The sequence below is a fragment of the Oryctolagus cuniculus genome, chromosome 7, assembly GCF_051225735.1.
Source record: "Oryctolagus cuniculus isolate XC-2025 breed Fujian yellow rabbit chromosome 7, ASM5122573v1, whole genome shotgun sequence".
Taxonomy (NCBI): Eukaryota; Metazoa; Chordata; class Mammalia; order Lagomorpha; family Leporidae; genus Oryctolagus; species Oryctolagus cuniculus.
Genome location: NC_142873.1, coordinates 10,195,922 through 10,215,008, shown reverse-complemented (window position 1 = coordinate 10,215,008; position 19,087 = coordinate 10,195,922). Strand labels below are relative to the sequence as shown.

At 39.1% G+C, this 19,087-nt stretch overlaps 1 protein-coding gene across 2 annotated transcripts in view; it reads right to left on the bottom strand.

Moving 5' to 3' along the window:
• XPR1 (xenotropic and polytropic retrovirus receptor 1) overlaps positions 1 to 19,087 on the bottom strand; it is a 226,748-nt gene that overhangs the window by 100,428 nt on the left and 107,233 nt on the right. For both annotated transcript variants that reach the window (XM_051857042.3, XM_089299467.1), the window contains one exon: positions 12,782 to 12,883. In XM_051857042.3, the coding sequence (XP_051713002.2) occupies positions 12,782 to 12,883 (102 nt within the window). The remainder of the gene's footprint in view (positions 1 to 12,781; positions 12,884 to 19,087) is intronic.

The window sequence follows — 19,087 nt, the reverse complement described above, 5'->3', positions numbered from 1 at the left end:
CTTTAGTATTCATAAAAATACTTTTTACAATTTGCCTGTTTATTCTGCATGTTTTATACAGCACTTCTGTGTATTGAAGTGAGAGTCTGTTGGAATTTCTTTATAGTCTTTCATATTGTAAGAAACAGCAATTAAGATGTTTTTAAATCTCATTTATTTTCATACAATTAAGTATTTCCATTGCAAATGTGTCCATCTCATCCTCATGATGAAAAACAGTATATAACTTCTAGTTTTTTTCTGGATTCATGGTACACTGAGTGTCTTGGTAATTTTTTCATGACGCTCTCAAGCCAAAAGAAACTCTTAATCCTTCTGTTTCTTATGTAGTTAGATAAAATCACTAAAGTATTTATGTCCTAACCATTTAGTAGCCATTTGAAAAAATGACATATACAGTATGCACTAATATATATAATGAAAGACTACAAGAACTTATCCAAGGTCAACCATAAATTACTCTAATTAATTAACAGAGCCTGAATATCATACTAATGTATGTGAATGACAAACCTGTTGAAGAATTAATACATGAATTGCTAATTATTTATTTTCCTCAGTTGGAATTGTCAATACATTTGTATTTCTCATGACATGTATATTTAAAGGAAAAGAAGTCCAAGAGGGGCTAGCATTGTGGTACAGTGGGTAAAGCATCGTCCGCGACACCCGCATCCCACATGGGTGCTGGCTGGAGTTCAATCTGCTCCTCTTGCGCTCCAGCTCCCTGCTGATGTGTCTAGGAAAACAGCAGAGGGCCACTCTACCCACAAGGGAGGCCTGGAAGAAGCTCCTGGGTCCTGGCTTCAGTCTATCTCAGCCCCAGCCATTGTGGCCATTTAGGGAGTAAACCAAAAGATGAAAGCTCTCTCCAACTGTGCCTTTCAAATAAATAAAAATAAACCTTTGAGAAAAAGAAAAGGAAGAAGTCCAAGAAACAAATGGCTGGCATGGTCACACAGTGGGTTAAGCTGCTGCCTGGGATCTGGCATCCCATATGAGCGCTGATTCAAGTACTGGCTACTCCACTTCTGATCCAGCTCCCTGCTGTTAAGCCTGGGAGGCCAGCAGAAGATGGCCAAGTGTTTGGGCCCTTGCCACCCAAGTAGATGGTCCTGATGGAGTTCCAGGCTCCTACTGGGCATGGCCTAGCCCTAGCTGTTGCGGCTATTTGGAGAGTGAACCAGCAGATGAAAATTCATTAATTCTCTCCCACTCTCCTTTTCTCTCTCATCCTCCCTTCCAGTAACTCTTCCTTTCAAATATAATAAAATAAATTTAAAAAAAAGAAGTCCAAGATGCGAAAAGAAAGAAGGATTTGTTACTTCTATGTGCCAGCAATGAATCAAAATATAAATTACTTTTCATCTGGCAAACTCCTTATTCATTATGCAAGGTTAATCTCAATCAATGCTATCTATATAAAGTCCTTCTTTCCTAACACCTCTTGTCTGCCAGAATGTTATTTATTTGTTTATTTATTTGAGAGGGAGAAAGAGACAGAGACAGACAGAGAGCCTACTTCCCACGATGGTTCACTCTCCAAATACCCTCAATGGCTGGAGCTGAGGCAGGATGACGCCAGGAGCTAGGAATTCAATGCAGGTCTCCACGTGGGTGGCAGGGATGCATGGCTTGAGCCATAACTGCTGCCTCCCAAGAACATCAGCAGGAGGCTGGAATCAGGAGCACAACTTAGACTTCAACTTTTTGTTTATATGTTTGCTTAAACTTTGACCTCTGAATGCAATGATTTTGTAAACTTTGTGTTTTTTATAAAAAATTATTTTAACACACTCTTTGAATTATAATTTATAAAACAGAATTTGTTGACTGTAAATATACAACTCACTGATTTTTGGTAAATTTATTGAGTTGTGCAATCATCACCAAAATTCAATTTTATAACATTTCCATCACCCCAAATACTTCCATTGTGCCACTTCCTTCCACCTCCCTACCCAAGGCAAACACTGATAATTTTCTTATCTCTATAGATTTGGCCTTTTTTGAACATTTCATATATAGGAAACATACACTTTGTAGTCTTTTGTGTCTGGCTGCTTTAACTTAGCAAAATGACTTTGAGGTTTATCCAACTTATAGCATAACATAAGTATGCTATTTGTTCTTATTTGCTAAATAATATTTCATCATATATATATACATATTTTGTTTAAATATTCATCAGCTAGTGGATATCTGATATTTTGCTTCTAATTATTAAGTATATAAATAATACTGTTATTAACATCTTCTTACAAATTTTTGTATAGAGTATCACCTTCATCTTTGTCTCACAAAGAGCTTGCATGTAAAGCAGTCCCCAACTTATGATGGTTTGACTTATGATTTTTTAATTTTACAATGTGCTAAAGCGATATGCATACAGTAGAATAATTGTTTATTTAATTGAGAGGCAGAGTTACATTGAGAGGTGGAGAGACAGAAGAAGAGGGAGATCTTCCATCCACTGATTCACTCCCCCAATGGCCACAATAGCCGAGGCCGGGCCAGGCCAAAGCCAAGAGATCAAAGCTTCTTCCAGGTCTCCCACGCGGGTGCAGGGGCCCAAGTACTTGGGCCATCTTCTACTGCTTTCCCAGGCTGGTTAGCAGGAAGCTGTACCAGAAGTGGACAACCAGGACTCAAACTGGCACCCACATGGGACGCTGGTGCCACAGGCAGAGGGTTAACCTACTATGCCACAATGCCAGCCCCATCGTTTTTCAATTTTGATGTTTTCCTGGGCTACTGAAATATAGTACAATACTCTCTCTTGTAATACTTGATGTTGGCAGGGAACAACAGCTCCCAGTTTGGCACACCAACATAAAGTTAAACAATGCCTAGTGTTGTCATAATTTATTGAATATTTCTATCCCAAAACGCTATCAGACATTCAACACTTGATTATTAAATAAACTTCGTAACAAATGATTTTGCCCAACTGTAGGATAAAGTAAGTGCTCTGTGCACATTCAAGGTGGGTAGGACTAAGCTATGACTTAATTATATTTTCAACGTATGATGGGTTTATGGGGAAGTAACCCCCATCATAAATTGAACAGAATTTGCAGCATGCTCAAAACATGTTTGTTAAACAAACGAACAGGTAAAAGATCTTTCTGGTCATTCATGTTTCAGTGTTATTTGGAATACAAAGTAAGTTTATAAGAACGCTGACCCAGAGTTGGGCGTTTTGGTGACAATGGTTTAATGTGCAATGTTGCAATGCCCACGTTCCATTGAGTCCTGGCCCTTCCACTCTGATCTTTCCTGCTAATGCATGGGAGGCAGCAGATGAGAGCTCAGGTGCTTGGGCCCCATCACCTAAATGGAAGACCCAGACGGAGTTCCTGACTCCTGGCCTTGGCCTGACCCCATCCTGGCTATCGTAGGCATTTGAGGAATGAACCAGCGGATGGAAGCTCATTCGCGTGCTCGCTCGCTCTCTCTTTTCTCTTTCTCTTTCTCATCTCTGTAACTCTGCCTTCCACGTAGTGAAAATAAATAAAACATCAAAAAACATGAAAAAAAACATCAACCCATCATAGATGATTCAAGGTACTTAATTTTGTTAGTTTACATCCATTTGTTAACACTGTTTTTCTTTGGAATTCTTACCACTTGAAATTTTAAGTCCCAAATACTAGAGACCTAGTAATCTTCTACAACAATGTTTTTGTTTTGTTTTGTTTTGTTTTGTTTTTTACAGGCAGAGTAGGCAGTGAGAGAGAGAGAGACAGAGAGAAAGGTCTTCCTTTTCTGTTGGTTCATCACCAAATGGCTGCAATGGCCGGCGCACCATGCTGATCCGAAGCCAGGAGCCAGATGCTTCTTTCTGGTCTCCCATGTGGGTGCAGGGCCCAAGCACTTGGGCCATCCTCCACTACCCTCCCGGGCCACAGCAGAGAGCTGGCCTGGAAGAGGGGCAACCAGGACAGAATCCAGTGCCCCGACTGGGACTAGAACCCGGGATGCCAGCGCCACAGGCAGAGGATTAGCCTAGTGAGCAACAGCGCCGGTTCTACAACAGGTATTAGCAATGTTTCTACCACAAAGGGTCTCCCATTTTCAAACTTCCTCTCTCCTCCCATGGTCTTCAGATATTCAAAGATTTTTACCCATAAATCTAAATAATTGCCAATTTCTTGCTAAACAAAAATATATAATAAAAAAGAAAGCAATAAAATAGCTGGTATCAACTTTTCTGAATACTGAAATAGCTTCTGCCTTCTAACATGTAGAATCCTAGAGGGCTGAAAATTAATCTGCTCTCAGTATCACCACACCTGTCAGAATAGCTAAAATCCAAAACGCGGAGAGTAACAAATGCTGATGAGGATGTACCAAAGGGGAACGCTTTACACCGCTGGTGGACATGCAAAGTGGAAAACAGTGTGGAGATTTCTTTAAAAACTAGAAATAGACTCATCATATGACCCAGCAATCCCACTACTGGGTACATACCCAAAGACTTGAACACAATGAATCAAAGAGATACCTGCACCACCACGTTTACAGCAGCACTGTTCACAATAGCCACAACTCAGAACCAAACAAGGTGTTCATCATCAGATGAATGAATAAAGAAAATGTGGCATATATACACGAGGGAATATTATTCAGCTATAAGAAACAAGGAAATTCTATCATGTGCAGCAAAATGCATGCAACTAGAGGACATCATGTTGAATGAAATAAGTCAGACCCAGAAAGACAAATATCACATGTTCTCCCTCATATGTGGGAGCTAAAATTAAAAAAAAAAAAAAAGAAAGAAAGAAATGGTTATGTGTATCAGTACTGCTGCAAATATAGTTTTGTAAAACTTTGTTTTTTATCTCTGTCAAAGCAATGGTTAAGAATGTTACACTACTATAGTTTTAGTGATCTGTGATTACTTTGAAATTTACTGTATATGAGTGAAATGGTCATTTTCCCATGCAATTATTGTTTATACCTGTTGTCTGTATTCTCACTAAACTAAGGTCTTTTTGCTTTTTACATGTTAAACCCCTTATTCAGTGAAGTATCAAGCCTTTTTACTGTAATGTGAATTTAAAATATGTTATCTCAAAAACTTAAAAAAAGAGAGAAAGGAAGAAGGAAGGAGAGTGGGAAGGAGAGCAGAAAAGAGGAAGGGAATATCATTATGTCTTGAAATGTACCTACAAATCACACTGAATCTTTTAAAAATGAATTAGAAATTAAAATTAAAGTCAAAAAATAAAGTCAAAAGGATGGTAAAAAAAAGGCTCAAAAATTCAAATGTAAATTGTAGACAGTAGTATTTTCATTGCAGAGTTTTTGGTGTGATTAGACATAGACACAAAATACTACAGCAATTTATTTCAAGCATTTACAGGTTTCAGTCAGGAGTTTACCTTACAAATTGACCATGTTTAACTACTCCATAATTTGTGAGATGTAAGTAGGTAGAGGTGAGCTGATAAGCGAACTCACCTCTGTATTATTTATAGTTTTCCATGTGCCCTAGTATCTGAGGACTGCAGTCTACAAGACAATCTGCAGCTAAGTAAGGAGAAAAACGATCCTGTCTAAGACGAGCGCCAGATTCTATTTCTGTCAATCATGTCTTCATGTTTACTCAGCACTCCCTGACCTCGCAAAAAGCAGTCTGAAGACTCTCAGTCTGCACCTACTCTGTGATGACATCAGAGACACGTCCTAACAGTCCTGCCAACACACAGAGCAGTCATTAAGACAGAGCACCCACATTTGTTAACAAATGCCAGGCTAAGATGACTTTTGAGAGGTGAGCTAGTCTAATAAACCATTTTTTTTTATTCTGAGGGTTAAAACCAAATACAGGACTTTAAAACCAATTAGTGAACCATAATCAGTATTTATTAAAAATCAGAAAGAAATAGAGGGCCAGCGCCGTGGCTCACTTGGTTTATCCTCCGCCTGCGGTGCCAGCATCCCATATGGGGGCTGAGTTCTAGTCCCGATTGCTGCTCTTCCAGTCCAGCTCTCTGCTGTGGCCCAGGAGGGCAGTGGAGGATGGCCCAAGTGCTTGGGCCCTGCAACCGTACAGGAGACCAGGAGGAAACACCTGGCTCCTGGATTCAGATTGGTGCAGCACTGGCCATAGCAGCTATTTGGGGAGTGAACCAATGGAAGGAAGACCTTTCTCTCTGTCTCTCTCTCTCTCTCACTGTCTAAAACTCTACCTGTCAAATAAATAAAAATAAAATTAAAAAAAAAAGAAATAGAAAACAGGAATATACTACAAGTAGTATAAGAATAAATGCTTTCTTGTGAAAAAAGTTCTATTATTTAAATATATTGTATATTCACACATACATGCTCAAACATACTCAGAAATTGAAATTCATGCAGTTTTAAAAAATATGTATTGTCTATACATTTCCTTTATAGCCTTGCAGAAATGGATTTCAAAATTTTTGCAACAAAATAAACTTGCATTTTTATTCCATTTTCCATGAATTTTTTGAAGTACCCTCATATACACGTACTAATTCACAGTATAGATTTTAGTGTACCTCAAAAATATTAACAGTATATATAAGTATCTACTGCTGACTACTATTTATTTTTCTTTGAAACCAAGGAGATACTATCCATCCTATCCATTCTTCATGATGTAAATCATCCATTTAGAGTTGGGCTTAAAGATCCTTCCAAAAAACATCACAGCAAAAAAAAAAAAAATACTCATAACCACAAAAGACTCAAGAATTGCCCAAGTAATCCTGAAGTAGCAGGTGGGGAAGATGCATCAGAATACTTAATTTCAAAACATACAACAAAGGTATAGTAATTAAAACAGTATGGTACTGGCATAAAGACCAACACATGTATCAGTGGAAGTCATTAGGGAACTCAGAAATTCATCCATGTAGATACAGCCAACTGATTTTTGACAAAGGTGCCAAGAACATATGTTGAAGAAAGGATAGTCTTTTTAATAAATAGCAATACTGGGTATACATCTATAAAAGAATAAAATTAGACCCCTACCTCTCATCATATACAAAAATCAACTCAAGATGAATCAAGAACCTACATTAAAGACCTAAAACTATGAAACTGCTACACGAAAACACAGGAAAAACACTTCAAGACACTGGTGCAGACAATAATTTTTTGGATAAGACCCCAAAAGCACAGAAAACCACAACACAATTATACAAAAGGGATTATGTCAAACTCAGCAGTTCCTGTACAACAGAGAAAATAGTTGCAAGCCACTTGTCTGACAAAGTATTAATATCCAGAATAATAATTTAAAATTCTAGTTAAGAAATGGAGAAAGGACCTGAATAGACAGTTCTCAAAAAGAGAAATATAAATAGACAACGAATATATTTAAAAATGCTCACTATCGGCCGGCGCCGCAGCTCAATAGGCTGATCCTCCACCTAGCGGCGCCGGCACACTGGGTTCTAGTCCCGGTCGGGGCGCCGGATTCTGTCCCGGTTGCCCCTCTTCCAGGCCAGCTCTCTGCTGTGTCCCGGGAAGGCAGTGGAGGATGGCCCAAGTGCTTGGGCCCTGCACCCCATGGGAGACCAGGAGAAGCACCTGACTCCTGCCTTCAGATCAGCGCGGTGCGCTGGCCGCAGCATGCCGGCCACGGCGGCCATTGGAGGGTGAACCAACGGCAAAAGGAAGACCTTTCTCTCTGTCTCTCTCTCTCACTATCCACTCTGCCTGTCAAAAAAAAAAAAAAAAATGCTCACTATCACCAGCCACCAGGTAACTGCAAATCAAAACCACAATGAGATAATATTATATCCCGTTAAAATAGTTATTAGAAAACGGACCCAGAGTGACAAATGCTATGTGGACAAACAGGAACTCACATACACTGTTGGTGGGAATGTAAATTAGTACAGGCTATGATGGAAAATAGTATGAAAATTTCTTTAAAAACTAGAAGTAAAGCTACCATATGATCCAGCAATCCCAATACTAGGTATATATCCAAAAGACATGGAATCGAAGACATATCCATTCCACCAAGTTTATTCCAAATAGCAAGATTAGCCAAAATTCAATAGCACTTTTCAAAATAGCCAAAATATGGAAATCAACCAAGGTGTCCATCATTGGATAAACAAAAAGAAAATATGGTATATATACACAATGGAATGTTATTCAGCCATAAAAAAAAAAAAAAGAAATACTGTCATCAGTAGCAAAATGGATAGATCGAGAGGATATCATGTTAGGTGAAATAAGGCATTCACTGAAAGACAAATATAGTATATTCTCCCTCAAATGTGGGAACTAAAAGAACGACTCAACCTAAACACAGAATGGTGATTACTACAGGTTGCAAGAGATGGGGAAGACAGAAGGAGTTTAGATAATGGCTACCAAATCAGAGTTAGATCCAAGAAATACATTTCTAGCATTACACAGCAGAGTGAGGAGAGTGGAATTCATAATAATCCAGAAGATATATCAACAAATATAAAAAGTTCCAAGCCTCCTATTAAAATGTCAAACAAGGGGAAATGTTTTGATTGATTGGTACCCATGAAATACATGTACTGAAATATCACACTGTAGCCCATAGATATATACAATTTATTATACAAAAAATTTAAACAAAAGGAAAATACTAATAAACTTGATTTTATGTATTTTCATCTATAATCTTCGGTCAAAGGCTTTCTCAGTCTAAACGTTCCTTCCATCTCAAATGCCCTCTTAATCGCAGCCTCTTCCTTCTCACGGTTGCCTTCTCTGTCTACACTGCAATTCCTTTGAAACCATGGACAAAGACACCCCTCCTGCGCGCGCAGGCGCCTTGCTTAATAGCAAGCTTCCAGTGCCTGCCTAACATATTAACAGCCCATAATAGTTCTTTGCTACCTGTTGCATACTAACTTGTAATATCATCCATAGTTGTTTCTGAAAAAAAAAAAAAAAAAACTGCAGAGTCCTCTTTTCAGGGTCCCTGAAAACTGGACAGAACAGGCTCCCACCAGCCCTGTAACTGGAACCTGCACCAATCAGCTCAGACTGGCCACACAGTTACCATGTGGTCCATTAGAATGCTAACTGACACAGGTCTGATGATGTTTCTACAGCCACCTTTGAACATCTATATACACATAAAGACATGATTTGTCAAGGTACACGCTCATGCTCGAAGGACATTTCCCACCCCTTTCCTTTCCACCTATCATGCTCTGTTGCTTTGTTTCACCCAGTTCTGCCCCAATTACCCTAACTCCATAAATTCCCAATCCTCTCTCTGTACAGGGGAGACTGATCTGGGTCTTGACACGACCTGTCTCTTTCTCCTATTGGACTGTAGTAAAAATAAATGCTCTCTCTCAGAAAGTCAATCTAGTGTTTTTGTAACTAATCCGGTATGTGTGAGCAAGGGGCTCCATCTGATAACATCTCCTGTATATTTTTCCCTTGGCTAATCCTCCGCCTGCGGCACCAGCACCCCGGGTTCTAGTCTCAGTTGGGGCACGGGTTCTGTCCCGGTTGCTCCTCTTCCAGTCCAGCTCTCTGCTGTGGCCCAGGAGGACAGTGGAGGATGGCCCAAGTGCGTGGGCCCTGTACCTGCATGGGAGACCAGGAGAAGCACCTGGCTCCTGACTTTGGTTCAGCACAGCACCGGCCATAGCAGCCATTTGCGGGATGAACCAACGGAAGAAAGACCTTTCTCTCTGTCTGTCTCTCTCACTGTCTAACTGCCTGTCAAAAAAAAAAAAAAAAAAAAAACCAACAACAAAAAAACAAAAACAAAACAAAACAAAACAAAAAACCAGGAGTTGATGGCTTTTAATTTTATTTGTAAAGTAGGAGGTATAATGACCACGTTGAAGACAGCAGGAATGGAGAATTCAGGATGGTACACAATATTTAGAGGAAGCACTTTAGAGCATAGAAAAGGACACTCATTAGGACGAACAGATAGTTCTGAGGACACAGTTAAGAATACCCTAATGAAGGGCCTGTGCTGTGGCGGGTTAATGCCCTGGCCTGAAGTGCCAGTATTCCATATGGGCACATGTTCAAGACCGGGCTGCTCCTCTTCTGATCCAGCTCTCTGCTGTAGCCTGGGAAAGCAGTGGAAGATGGCCCAAGTCTTTGGTCCTCTGCACCCACGTGGGAGACCGGGAGGAGGCTCCTGGCTTCAGATCAGCGCAGCTCTGGCCATTGCGGCCAACTGGGGAGTGAACCATCCATGGAAGACTTCTCTCTCTCTCTCTCTCTGCCTCTCCTCTCTCTGTGTAACTCTGACTTTTAAATAAATAAATAAATAAATCTTAAAAAAAAAAAAAAAGAAGAGTACACTAATGAAATTTATAATGGTTTCAATCTGTTCTGCTAGTGTCCTAAGGAGTCCTGGGGGTAGACATAAAAAAGGTAAAGTCTAGAATGGTGGGAGTTTGCTTGGCAATTTCAAGATAAGGCAATGAAGGAGAAGGAATTAAAAGCACAGGAGACAGAATGGTTAAAATGATTGAAGAGAATAAATTAACTCTGGAGGGACACTATCCACCGGAATCAAAGCAGAGTTAAGGAGACTGAGCTCTGTGAGACCGGAAAACAGACACGAACATGGAGGACTGTAAAAAGCTTAATGTCAACACCAGGGTTTATTACTTTAGAGGGGAGCAGGTACGTGGCAAAAGTAGAGAGGAAATGAAACTGAAACAGATTGTCCACACAGAAAATGAAGTCAACCAGGGTTATATAAAAATGAAGGCAGAGATTTAGATTGGGAGCCAGAGTCTGAGTTCTCAGTGAGCAACCAGGTTAGGAGATGCACCAAGTACAAGTGGCAGAGGACAAACGCTCTGTAAACTCTGGAGGCTTAGAAGATGACCCACATTTGTAGAAATATGCTGAAATACTGATTTGGAAGATTGATAGTTGCTAAGAAAATGCTGGATTCAGCATCTGTTAGGTTCCTGGCAGTTTCTGTTTACTCTTCTTACCACTCTGCATCTCCCACCTCCCATCTTCCAACACACCCCTAAGAAAGAACACCTTAATGAGCCCCTTTCAGAAGTTGTAGAAAGCTAGGGAAACCATCATTCTTTGGAAAAAAAACTAGCAAAGCAATAAAATTTTCATCCTTAGACTAACTCATTCCAGTATTTGGTTATGACTATGGTACTAAGAGTATGCCATTTCCAAGTCTTTGTCAAGAGATGAGGGTATATTCTTTACAATCATGGTTGATACAAAAGAAAATTAAATTCTCCTTAGATTTAATAGGATGCTAATAACTGGAATATATGCATACTAAATACAAGAAAAATAATATTACTTCATTTTTGCTATTAAATACAATTATGAATTTTTTGAATCCATTACACTACAAAATAAATATATCGCATCCAATAAGTGCTCTAGGTATTAGGTTGTAAATTCAACAGCATAATAAGGATAGTGGAAGGGGTTTGCAGAGTCAGATGAAATGTTTCCCTGGATCTAACTCACTTTGTTCTCATTCTATAGTCATGAAACTCTCTGATTATCAGCTACGTGTCATTGAATACAGGATGCCAAATGCAGTACTCTAGAGCACAGTTCACAAAATTTTCCATAAGAGGGCACTGTTTTAGTAATCAATGTTATAAACAGTGTGACTTTTTAAAAAAAGAAAAGAAACCTTTTAAAAGAGCGAGACATGGGGCCAGCGCTGTTGCACAGCAGGTAAAGCTGCTGCCTGCAGTGCCAGCATCTCACATGGGCACCAGTTCGCTCGACATCCGATCCAGCTCTCTGCTATGGCCTGGGAAAGCAGTGGAGGATGGCCGGAGTCCTTTGGGCCCCTGCACCCACGTGGGAGACCCAGAAGAAGCTCCTGGCTCCAGATTGGCGCAGCTCCAGCCATTGCGGCCATTTGGGGAGTTTACCATCAGATGGAAGACCAACCTCCCCCCCACCCCCACCCCCCTCTCTCTCTTTCTTTCGCTACTTCTGCCTCTCTGTAACTCTGCCTCCAAATAAATAAATAAATCTTGGGCTGGCGCTGTGGCATAGTGGGTAAAGCCTCAGCCTGCGGCACCGGCATCCCATATGGGCACCGGTTCTAGTCCCGGCTGCTCCTCTTCCAATCCAGCTCTCTGCTATGGCCTGGGAAAGCAGTAGAAGATGGTCCAAGTCCTTGGGTCCCTGCACCAGCGTGGGAAATCCGGAAGAAGCTCCTGGCTCCTGGCTCCTGGCTCCTGGCTCCTGGCTCCTGGCTCCTGGCTCCTGGCTCCTGGCTCTTGGCTCCTGGCTTCAGATTGGCACAGCTCTGCCTGTTACAACCAACTGGGGAGTGAACCAGCAGATCGATGACCTCTTTCTCTCTCTCTCTTTCTCTCTCTCTTTCTCTCTCTGTAAATGACTTTCAAATAAATAAATAAATCTTTAAAAAAATAAATCTTTAAAAAAAAAAGCTAGACAGAACAATAGAAGTTCTGATATTTTCTTTGCAGACTCCAGTGGCCTCCTGTAGTTCTCACTCTATAGAACAGTGCTCTAGAGACAGATATGAGCATTCCTGGCAACTGAAAGGTATAAAAATCATGTAATGGATAAACTAAACCTCAGTAATTCAGCACTAGATGCAGTGATAAAATCAGGTATCTGACCCTTTAGGTGCCATATGTGCTCCCATGACAAAACAGCCCTTAAGAGCAATAGGGGTAGGAAAAGTAGGAAAAGAAGCCTCAACCTAAAAATGCTGATCAGAAGTTTAAACAGGCACATGGAACAATTTCTCCTTCCCTAGCAGCAGAAATCATTTCTTGTGGCCACTTACCTGAATAAAATGTGTTGATTTTGGCAAGTTCCTTTTCACAGGTTTGGAAAAACTTTTCTTCAAACTTGGCAAAATACCTCTTTACCGTGTCTTCATCTGTAACTAAAAAGCAAGGAAAACAATATTTAAATTCAATGTCCAAAGGCAGATGGAAAAAATTAAGGGAATAAAAATTAGTGACTGAAGTGGACATTGTGGCACAGTGCATTAAAATGTCCTTGGATGCCCACAACCATGGTTAGAGTGCTTGGATTTGAGTCCTGGCTCTGCTCCCGATCTGAGTTTCCTTTTAATAATGTGCACCCTGGGAGGAAGCAGGGGATAGCCCAAGGACTTAGGCCCCTGCCACCCACGTTCAGACTCAGACTGAATTCTGGGTTCTAGGCTTTGGCCTGGCCCAGCCTCGGCTGTTGCAGGCATTTGGCAGTGAACCAATGGAGGGAAGATCTCTATTCTCCCTCTTCCTGTGTTTCAAATAAATTAAATAAATAAGTATTAAAGTTATTCAGTTCTTAGTCTTCGACAACTATATATATATATATTTTTCTAAAAAACAAACTGTGACCCATTAAGAAACAGTTAATCAAATGCCACTTCAAAGAACACAACCTTTCTTTAATTGAATTTGACCATAAATCTCTTACTATAATAGATCTAAATGTCAGAGAAATTGTTCTAAAACTTGGAATGAATAAAAACATTACAGACAGCGGTAATCAAGGAAAAGCCCAGGTGCTGGAAGCTGAGCTGAGCAGGCATCACTCAGCAAGGAGTAGACTAACTGTTACAAGAAAAAAAAATACGGGGTCAGTGTTGTGCAGCAGTTGGAGCGCAAGTTCAAACTCTGGCTGCTCCACTTCTGATGCAGCTTCCTGCTAACACACCTGGGAGCCTATGGAGGATCCAGTATTTGGGGCTCTTCTAGCCATGTGGTTACCAGGAAGGAGTTTGCAAGAGCAAACTATAAAGACATGAATATATAGTATGCTTACAGAAAAAAAAGAATTTATTTTGTCCTATGTTAGACTGTTACCTACTTATTTGTGCTTTAGCTACAGCAGACACAAAGAATGCAGTGTCTACTGAAGACTGTAAATTAAACATTCCAAACTTTCAGAAACTGGGAAGGTAACATAAATGAGCTAAGTTGATAACTACACATGTGTAGTGATAAATGGCAACTCATAAAACATCAGGGTAAAGAGTGGTATGGACACTGGCAAACCAGAAGCATGTATCTGTCTAGTCGCTACCAATGGAGTGCTATGGGGCTACACCTGTCAAATCATCCAGTTTTTTAGGAGAAGCCTTAAATCTGGATATCTTAAAAACATGATGTGGGCCAATCAATATATATTTCTGTAGGCTGGATCTATTTGTGGGTGCTGACACATAATATACCAATTTACTGAATCTCAGTCCAGACAGAAATCCCAGTCTAGACAGAAATTCCAGACCAAAAGTGGTATGTTTCTTGCTCAAGTGAGATCTGAATAAACTCTCTAAATGCTAACAATAATAGACAACTATTCCACTTCTGGTTCTCTGTGTCACTCTAAGCTTGAAATGTATAGAAAAGTATAGGTTCCTTTCTGTCTCCCAGATATGCCAAATCTTAGTGCAATCAATCCATGAAGCCCTTATATAATCCACCTTAGGAAAGGAAAATATTATTTCCCTAAATAATATGCAATCACACATGTACATATTCATAGTACCAGCAATATTTTAAAGAAAGACAAAATCTTAAAGTTCTAAAAAGCATGTCACATCTTCATTTTACTTGATTAACACAAATGTAACAAAAAACTGTAAAAAATTTATTTTTATGAATACCTACTTCTCTATCTTACATGCTTTCTACCTGAGCACATGATGCAGGATATTCTATAAATTTTACAGTAAAAAAGAGAAGGCCACTTTAAGTTCCACATGTACGGTTACAATAAAGGCTGTAGCTGCTCAAAGCTACTAATACTTACTTTTAAAAAGCACAAAATAGGTCCCAGCCTTTTTTTTTTTTCACAGCTGATCATGCACTAAAGCAAACTCTATGGTAACAGATGTTACTCTCATAACAGAATCTACCTACAGTTGATTTAAAATAAGCTTATTCTCCTTAACTATCTACTTTTTGTATTTTTATTTTATTCTCTATTGTTAATAAAGAAAATCCCAAAGCAATGCATGGACTTGGTCATATTTTCTTTGCTTTCCTATTACAGACAACTTTCATTAAGATAAAGTGATAGAAATGAAGTTGTTCCATAAAGTGATTTAAATATAGTTTCTGCTCTTAAAATAATTTTTAGCATACATGAATGTCTACACAGACATTACACATTCAGCAACACTGACTATATAAAATATTGCCAAAAACTTAGAAACATAAAAACTTCAGGCCTCTGAGATACTGAAACATGTAATAAATTTTATGTATTAAGGCATGAACATTCCGCCATGAACAACTCTCTTACGAATTCATCATTTCCTCGGTTTAGGGACTGGCTTATCTAAAATACCAGCAGCCTATTATCTGTTTCCTAGTTCACATGTAACTTAACAGCAACAATCAGAAGAGGACAGAGTAAGGTTAGAGCAATACTAAGAAATAATAGCTCACAGAGAGAAAGAGGGGAAAAGCCATAAATAAAAACAGCAAATAGCTGCAAAAGAAACTAGATGAAGGACAACATTCTTGTCCTCTCTGATTTCAAGACATGAAAAATTGCTACAAGCAGAAGCTCACAACTGGTAAAATTAGAAAACCACAACAAAATGAACAGAATACAGTCCAGAAGCACCCACAGATTTGCTTATATTATTTAGGGAAGTTCAGACTAAAACAAAGAGGCTTTCAATCAGTGAAGAAAGGAATGGACTGCACAACACAAAGGGATGGATCAACTGATCATCATTTATTCTAAAATGGAGTTAAAGAAATATTATAAAGTACCAAAAATGTAAATAACTCTACACGGGGAACCCATTCTTAAATGCTATAGAGAACACTCATCCCATTTTTTTTTCTTGACAGGCAGAGTGGACAGTGAGAGAGAGAGACACAGAGAGAAAGATCTTCCTGCCGCTGCGGCCGGCGCGCTGCAGCCAGTGTACTGCGCTGATCCGAAGCCAGGAGCCAGGACCCAAGGACTTGGACCATCCTCCACTGCCCTCCCGGGCCACAGCAGAGAGCTGGACTGGAAGAGGAGCAACCGGGACAGAATCCAGCGCCCAGACCGGGACTAGAACCCGGGGTGCCAGCACTGCAGGCGGAGGATTAGCCTATTGAGCCGTGGCGCCAACCACTCATTCCATTAAGATAATGATTTACATTTTCACAAAATGAAAAATCTCCATTCCATAATATACAATAAGCAAAGTCAAAAAGAGAAGCAGAAGATAGGGAAAATACATATATGTAACATTTAAAAGAAAAGTGAAGATGGTCCAAATGTTCACTCATTCGCTCTATCTTCCTCAACACTGGAACTCTTTCAAACAAATAAATAAATCTTTAAAAAAAAGAGAAATTTACATGCAAAGCACATTTTTGAAAAATCTTACAAATCAATACTAAAAGATTCTTTTAATTTACACAAGGTGAACACATTTCATGCACTTCATGTATACAGGTTTAGGAGCACGGGGATATTTCCCACCCTTGCCTCCCTGCAGCCCACACTCCTACCCTCCCTCCTCTTTCCTTTCTTATCCTTTCTTTTAATTTTTACAACCACATAATTTCAGTTTATTTTATAATCCTAAACTTAATCCTCTACTAAGTAAAGAATTCAACAAATAGTAGGAATAAAAACACTGCTCCTCAACAGTAGAGACATGGACTGTAAACAATAATCAATTCTCAAAATGGTAATTTTACTCATATACATCACATTTTTTTTATATTCCATTAGCTACCACAGAACAGGGAAAACATTATATTTTGTCTTTTTGGGACTGGCTTATTTTACAAAGTAGAATGGTTTCCAGTTATATTCATTTTGTTGTAAAAGACAGGATTTCATTCTTTTTTACAGCTCAATACAATACAATATTCCATAGTGTATCTACACCATTTGTTCTTTACCCAGTCACTGGTTGATGAGCACCTAGGTTGATTCCATATCTTAGCTATTGTGAATTGAGCTGCAATAAACATGGGGGTACAGACCACTCTTTCATGTGCTGATTTCAGGATGTCAGGGTCACGTATGATAGATCTATTTTCAGCTTTCTGAGGAATCCCATACTGTCCTCCACAATGGCTGTTCTAGTTTACATTCCCACCAACAAGTGGATCAGGGTACCTTTTCCTCACATCCTCACCAGCTTTTACTGTTTTTTGATTTCTGTATGATAGCCATTCTAACTGGGGTAAGGTAAATCCCTACTGTGGTCTTTATTTGAATTTCCCTGAAGTCTAGTGATCCTAAGCATTTTTTCATGTGTCTGTTGGCCATCTGAATTTCATCTTTTGAAAAATGCCTGTTCAAGTCCTTTTTGGCCATTTCTTAACTGGACTATTTGTTTTGTTATTGAGTTTCTTGAGCTCTTTAGAAAATATTTCCAAATCATGCAATTGATAAAGGATTAATATCTAGAATCTATAAAGAGCTCAAGAAAATCAACAAAGCTATTTAATTCCACAAGAAAAATGGGCAAATTAGAGAAATTCATGGAGAAATACAAGTAGATAGCAAACAAAAAGATGCTTAATATCCCAGATGCCATTTTAATACAACTTTTAAAACTGAAAAAAAAAAATTAACCATTAGCCTGGGAGCGATTTTAAAATCACAACATCATTTGGCAATGGTCAGGGTAAGTGAACATTTTCATTCCCAGTTGAATGAAACGTAAGTCTGTAAAGCTTTTTAGGAAGACAAATTTGGCAGAAGCTTTCAAAATTTTCAGTCATTTCAATCCTAAATGTAGGAAATATAAAGGAATCTCTGCATAAATGCATGGATTTGCAGTGATGTTTTTAACAGTGACAAAGAAAACAAATTGATGTCCAGCAGAAGGAAATGGTTAAGTAAATTATGATAATATTATTTAATACTATATAGTCAATTTAAATCATAGACATAAATCCTGGTATGTATTAAAAGCTTCTAAGACATACACTGAGGAAAAAAATTAAGTAACAATATATATTACATGATCCTGTTTATTAAAAATTATATGCACAAATTAATACACATATATGCATTCACAGAAAGAAGACTGGAAGGATACATAAATCAAACTGCTACTTATGATGTCTCCTTTGAAAGAGATGTGGGCATGAGAGGGATTCTCACATAGTCCTATCTAAAATTACTGTACTGTTTGACTCCATTATAGTGAAACAGTCAAACAATAATTAATAAAGGATAAATAAATTATATTGAATAAACGAAAGGTATTAACTGGGGGAAGAAAAAGAAACAAGTTACTTCCAAATCTTTACACTGTACATGGAAAACACTGTCCAACATAGCTAGTTGAAAAGTTTCGATAAAAGAATCTATAAGTATTTAGAATGACATCATTTCAATGATGAAAGCTAGTAGAATGTTGATTTATAGAATTCAACTTCCATCATAAGATGCTTCCTATAATCTACCTGCTGAATAATATCAGAAATCCATAACTGTGAATTGCAGAGCCACAGAATTTCAGTGTTCAGAAGCCAAGTAGCTCAAATTCCATGTTGTACAGATGAGGAAACAGGTGCAGAGGGCCAAAATGACATGACTTCTCCCCTCTTCAATAGCAAGTAAGTTTTATAGAAAAATCACTTTATTTATTACTACAAAATAAAGAGAATCTACCTATTAACTATATGAAAGTGACGACTAAGGAGAGGGGAAACTTCTTTCTGCCAAGGCCCATTTGAATATTTATAACATCATTCACAGACCAAACAAAATTATCAACTAAAAAATTTGTGTGCAATAGATTTACTGAATTTTGAGTCCTCCCTGTGGTTGCCTTGATAGGGCCAGACCAAATGATTCTGTGGCCTTACGCAACCCATGGGCCACACATCCCCACCCCTCAAAGAACTGCATTGTGTCTCTCCCAAATTCATATGCTGAATCTCTAATCCCTAAAATGACTGTATTTAAAGGTGAGGCCTTTAAAAAAGTAATAAGGGGCTGGAGCTGTGGTGCAGCGGGTTAAAGCTCTGGTCTGGAGTGCCGGCATCCTACATAGGAGCTGGTTTGAGTCCTACCTGCTGCGCTTCCGATCCAGCTCCCTGCTAATGTGCCTGGGAGAGCAGCGGAGGATGACCCAAGTCCTTGGGCCCCTGCACTC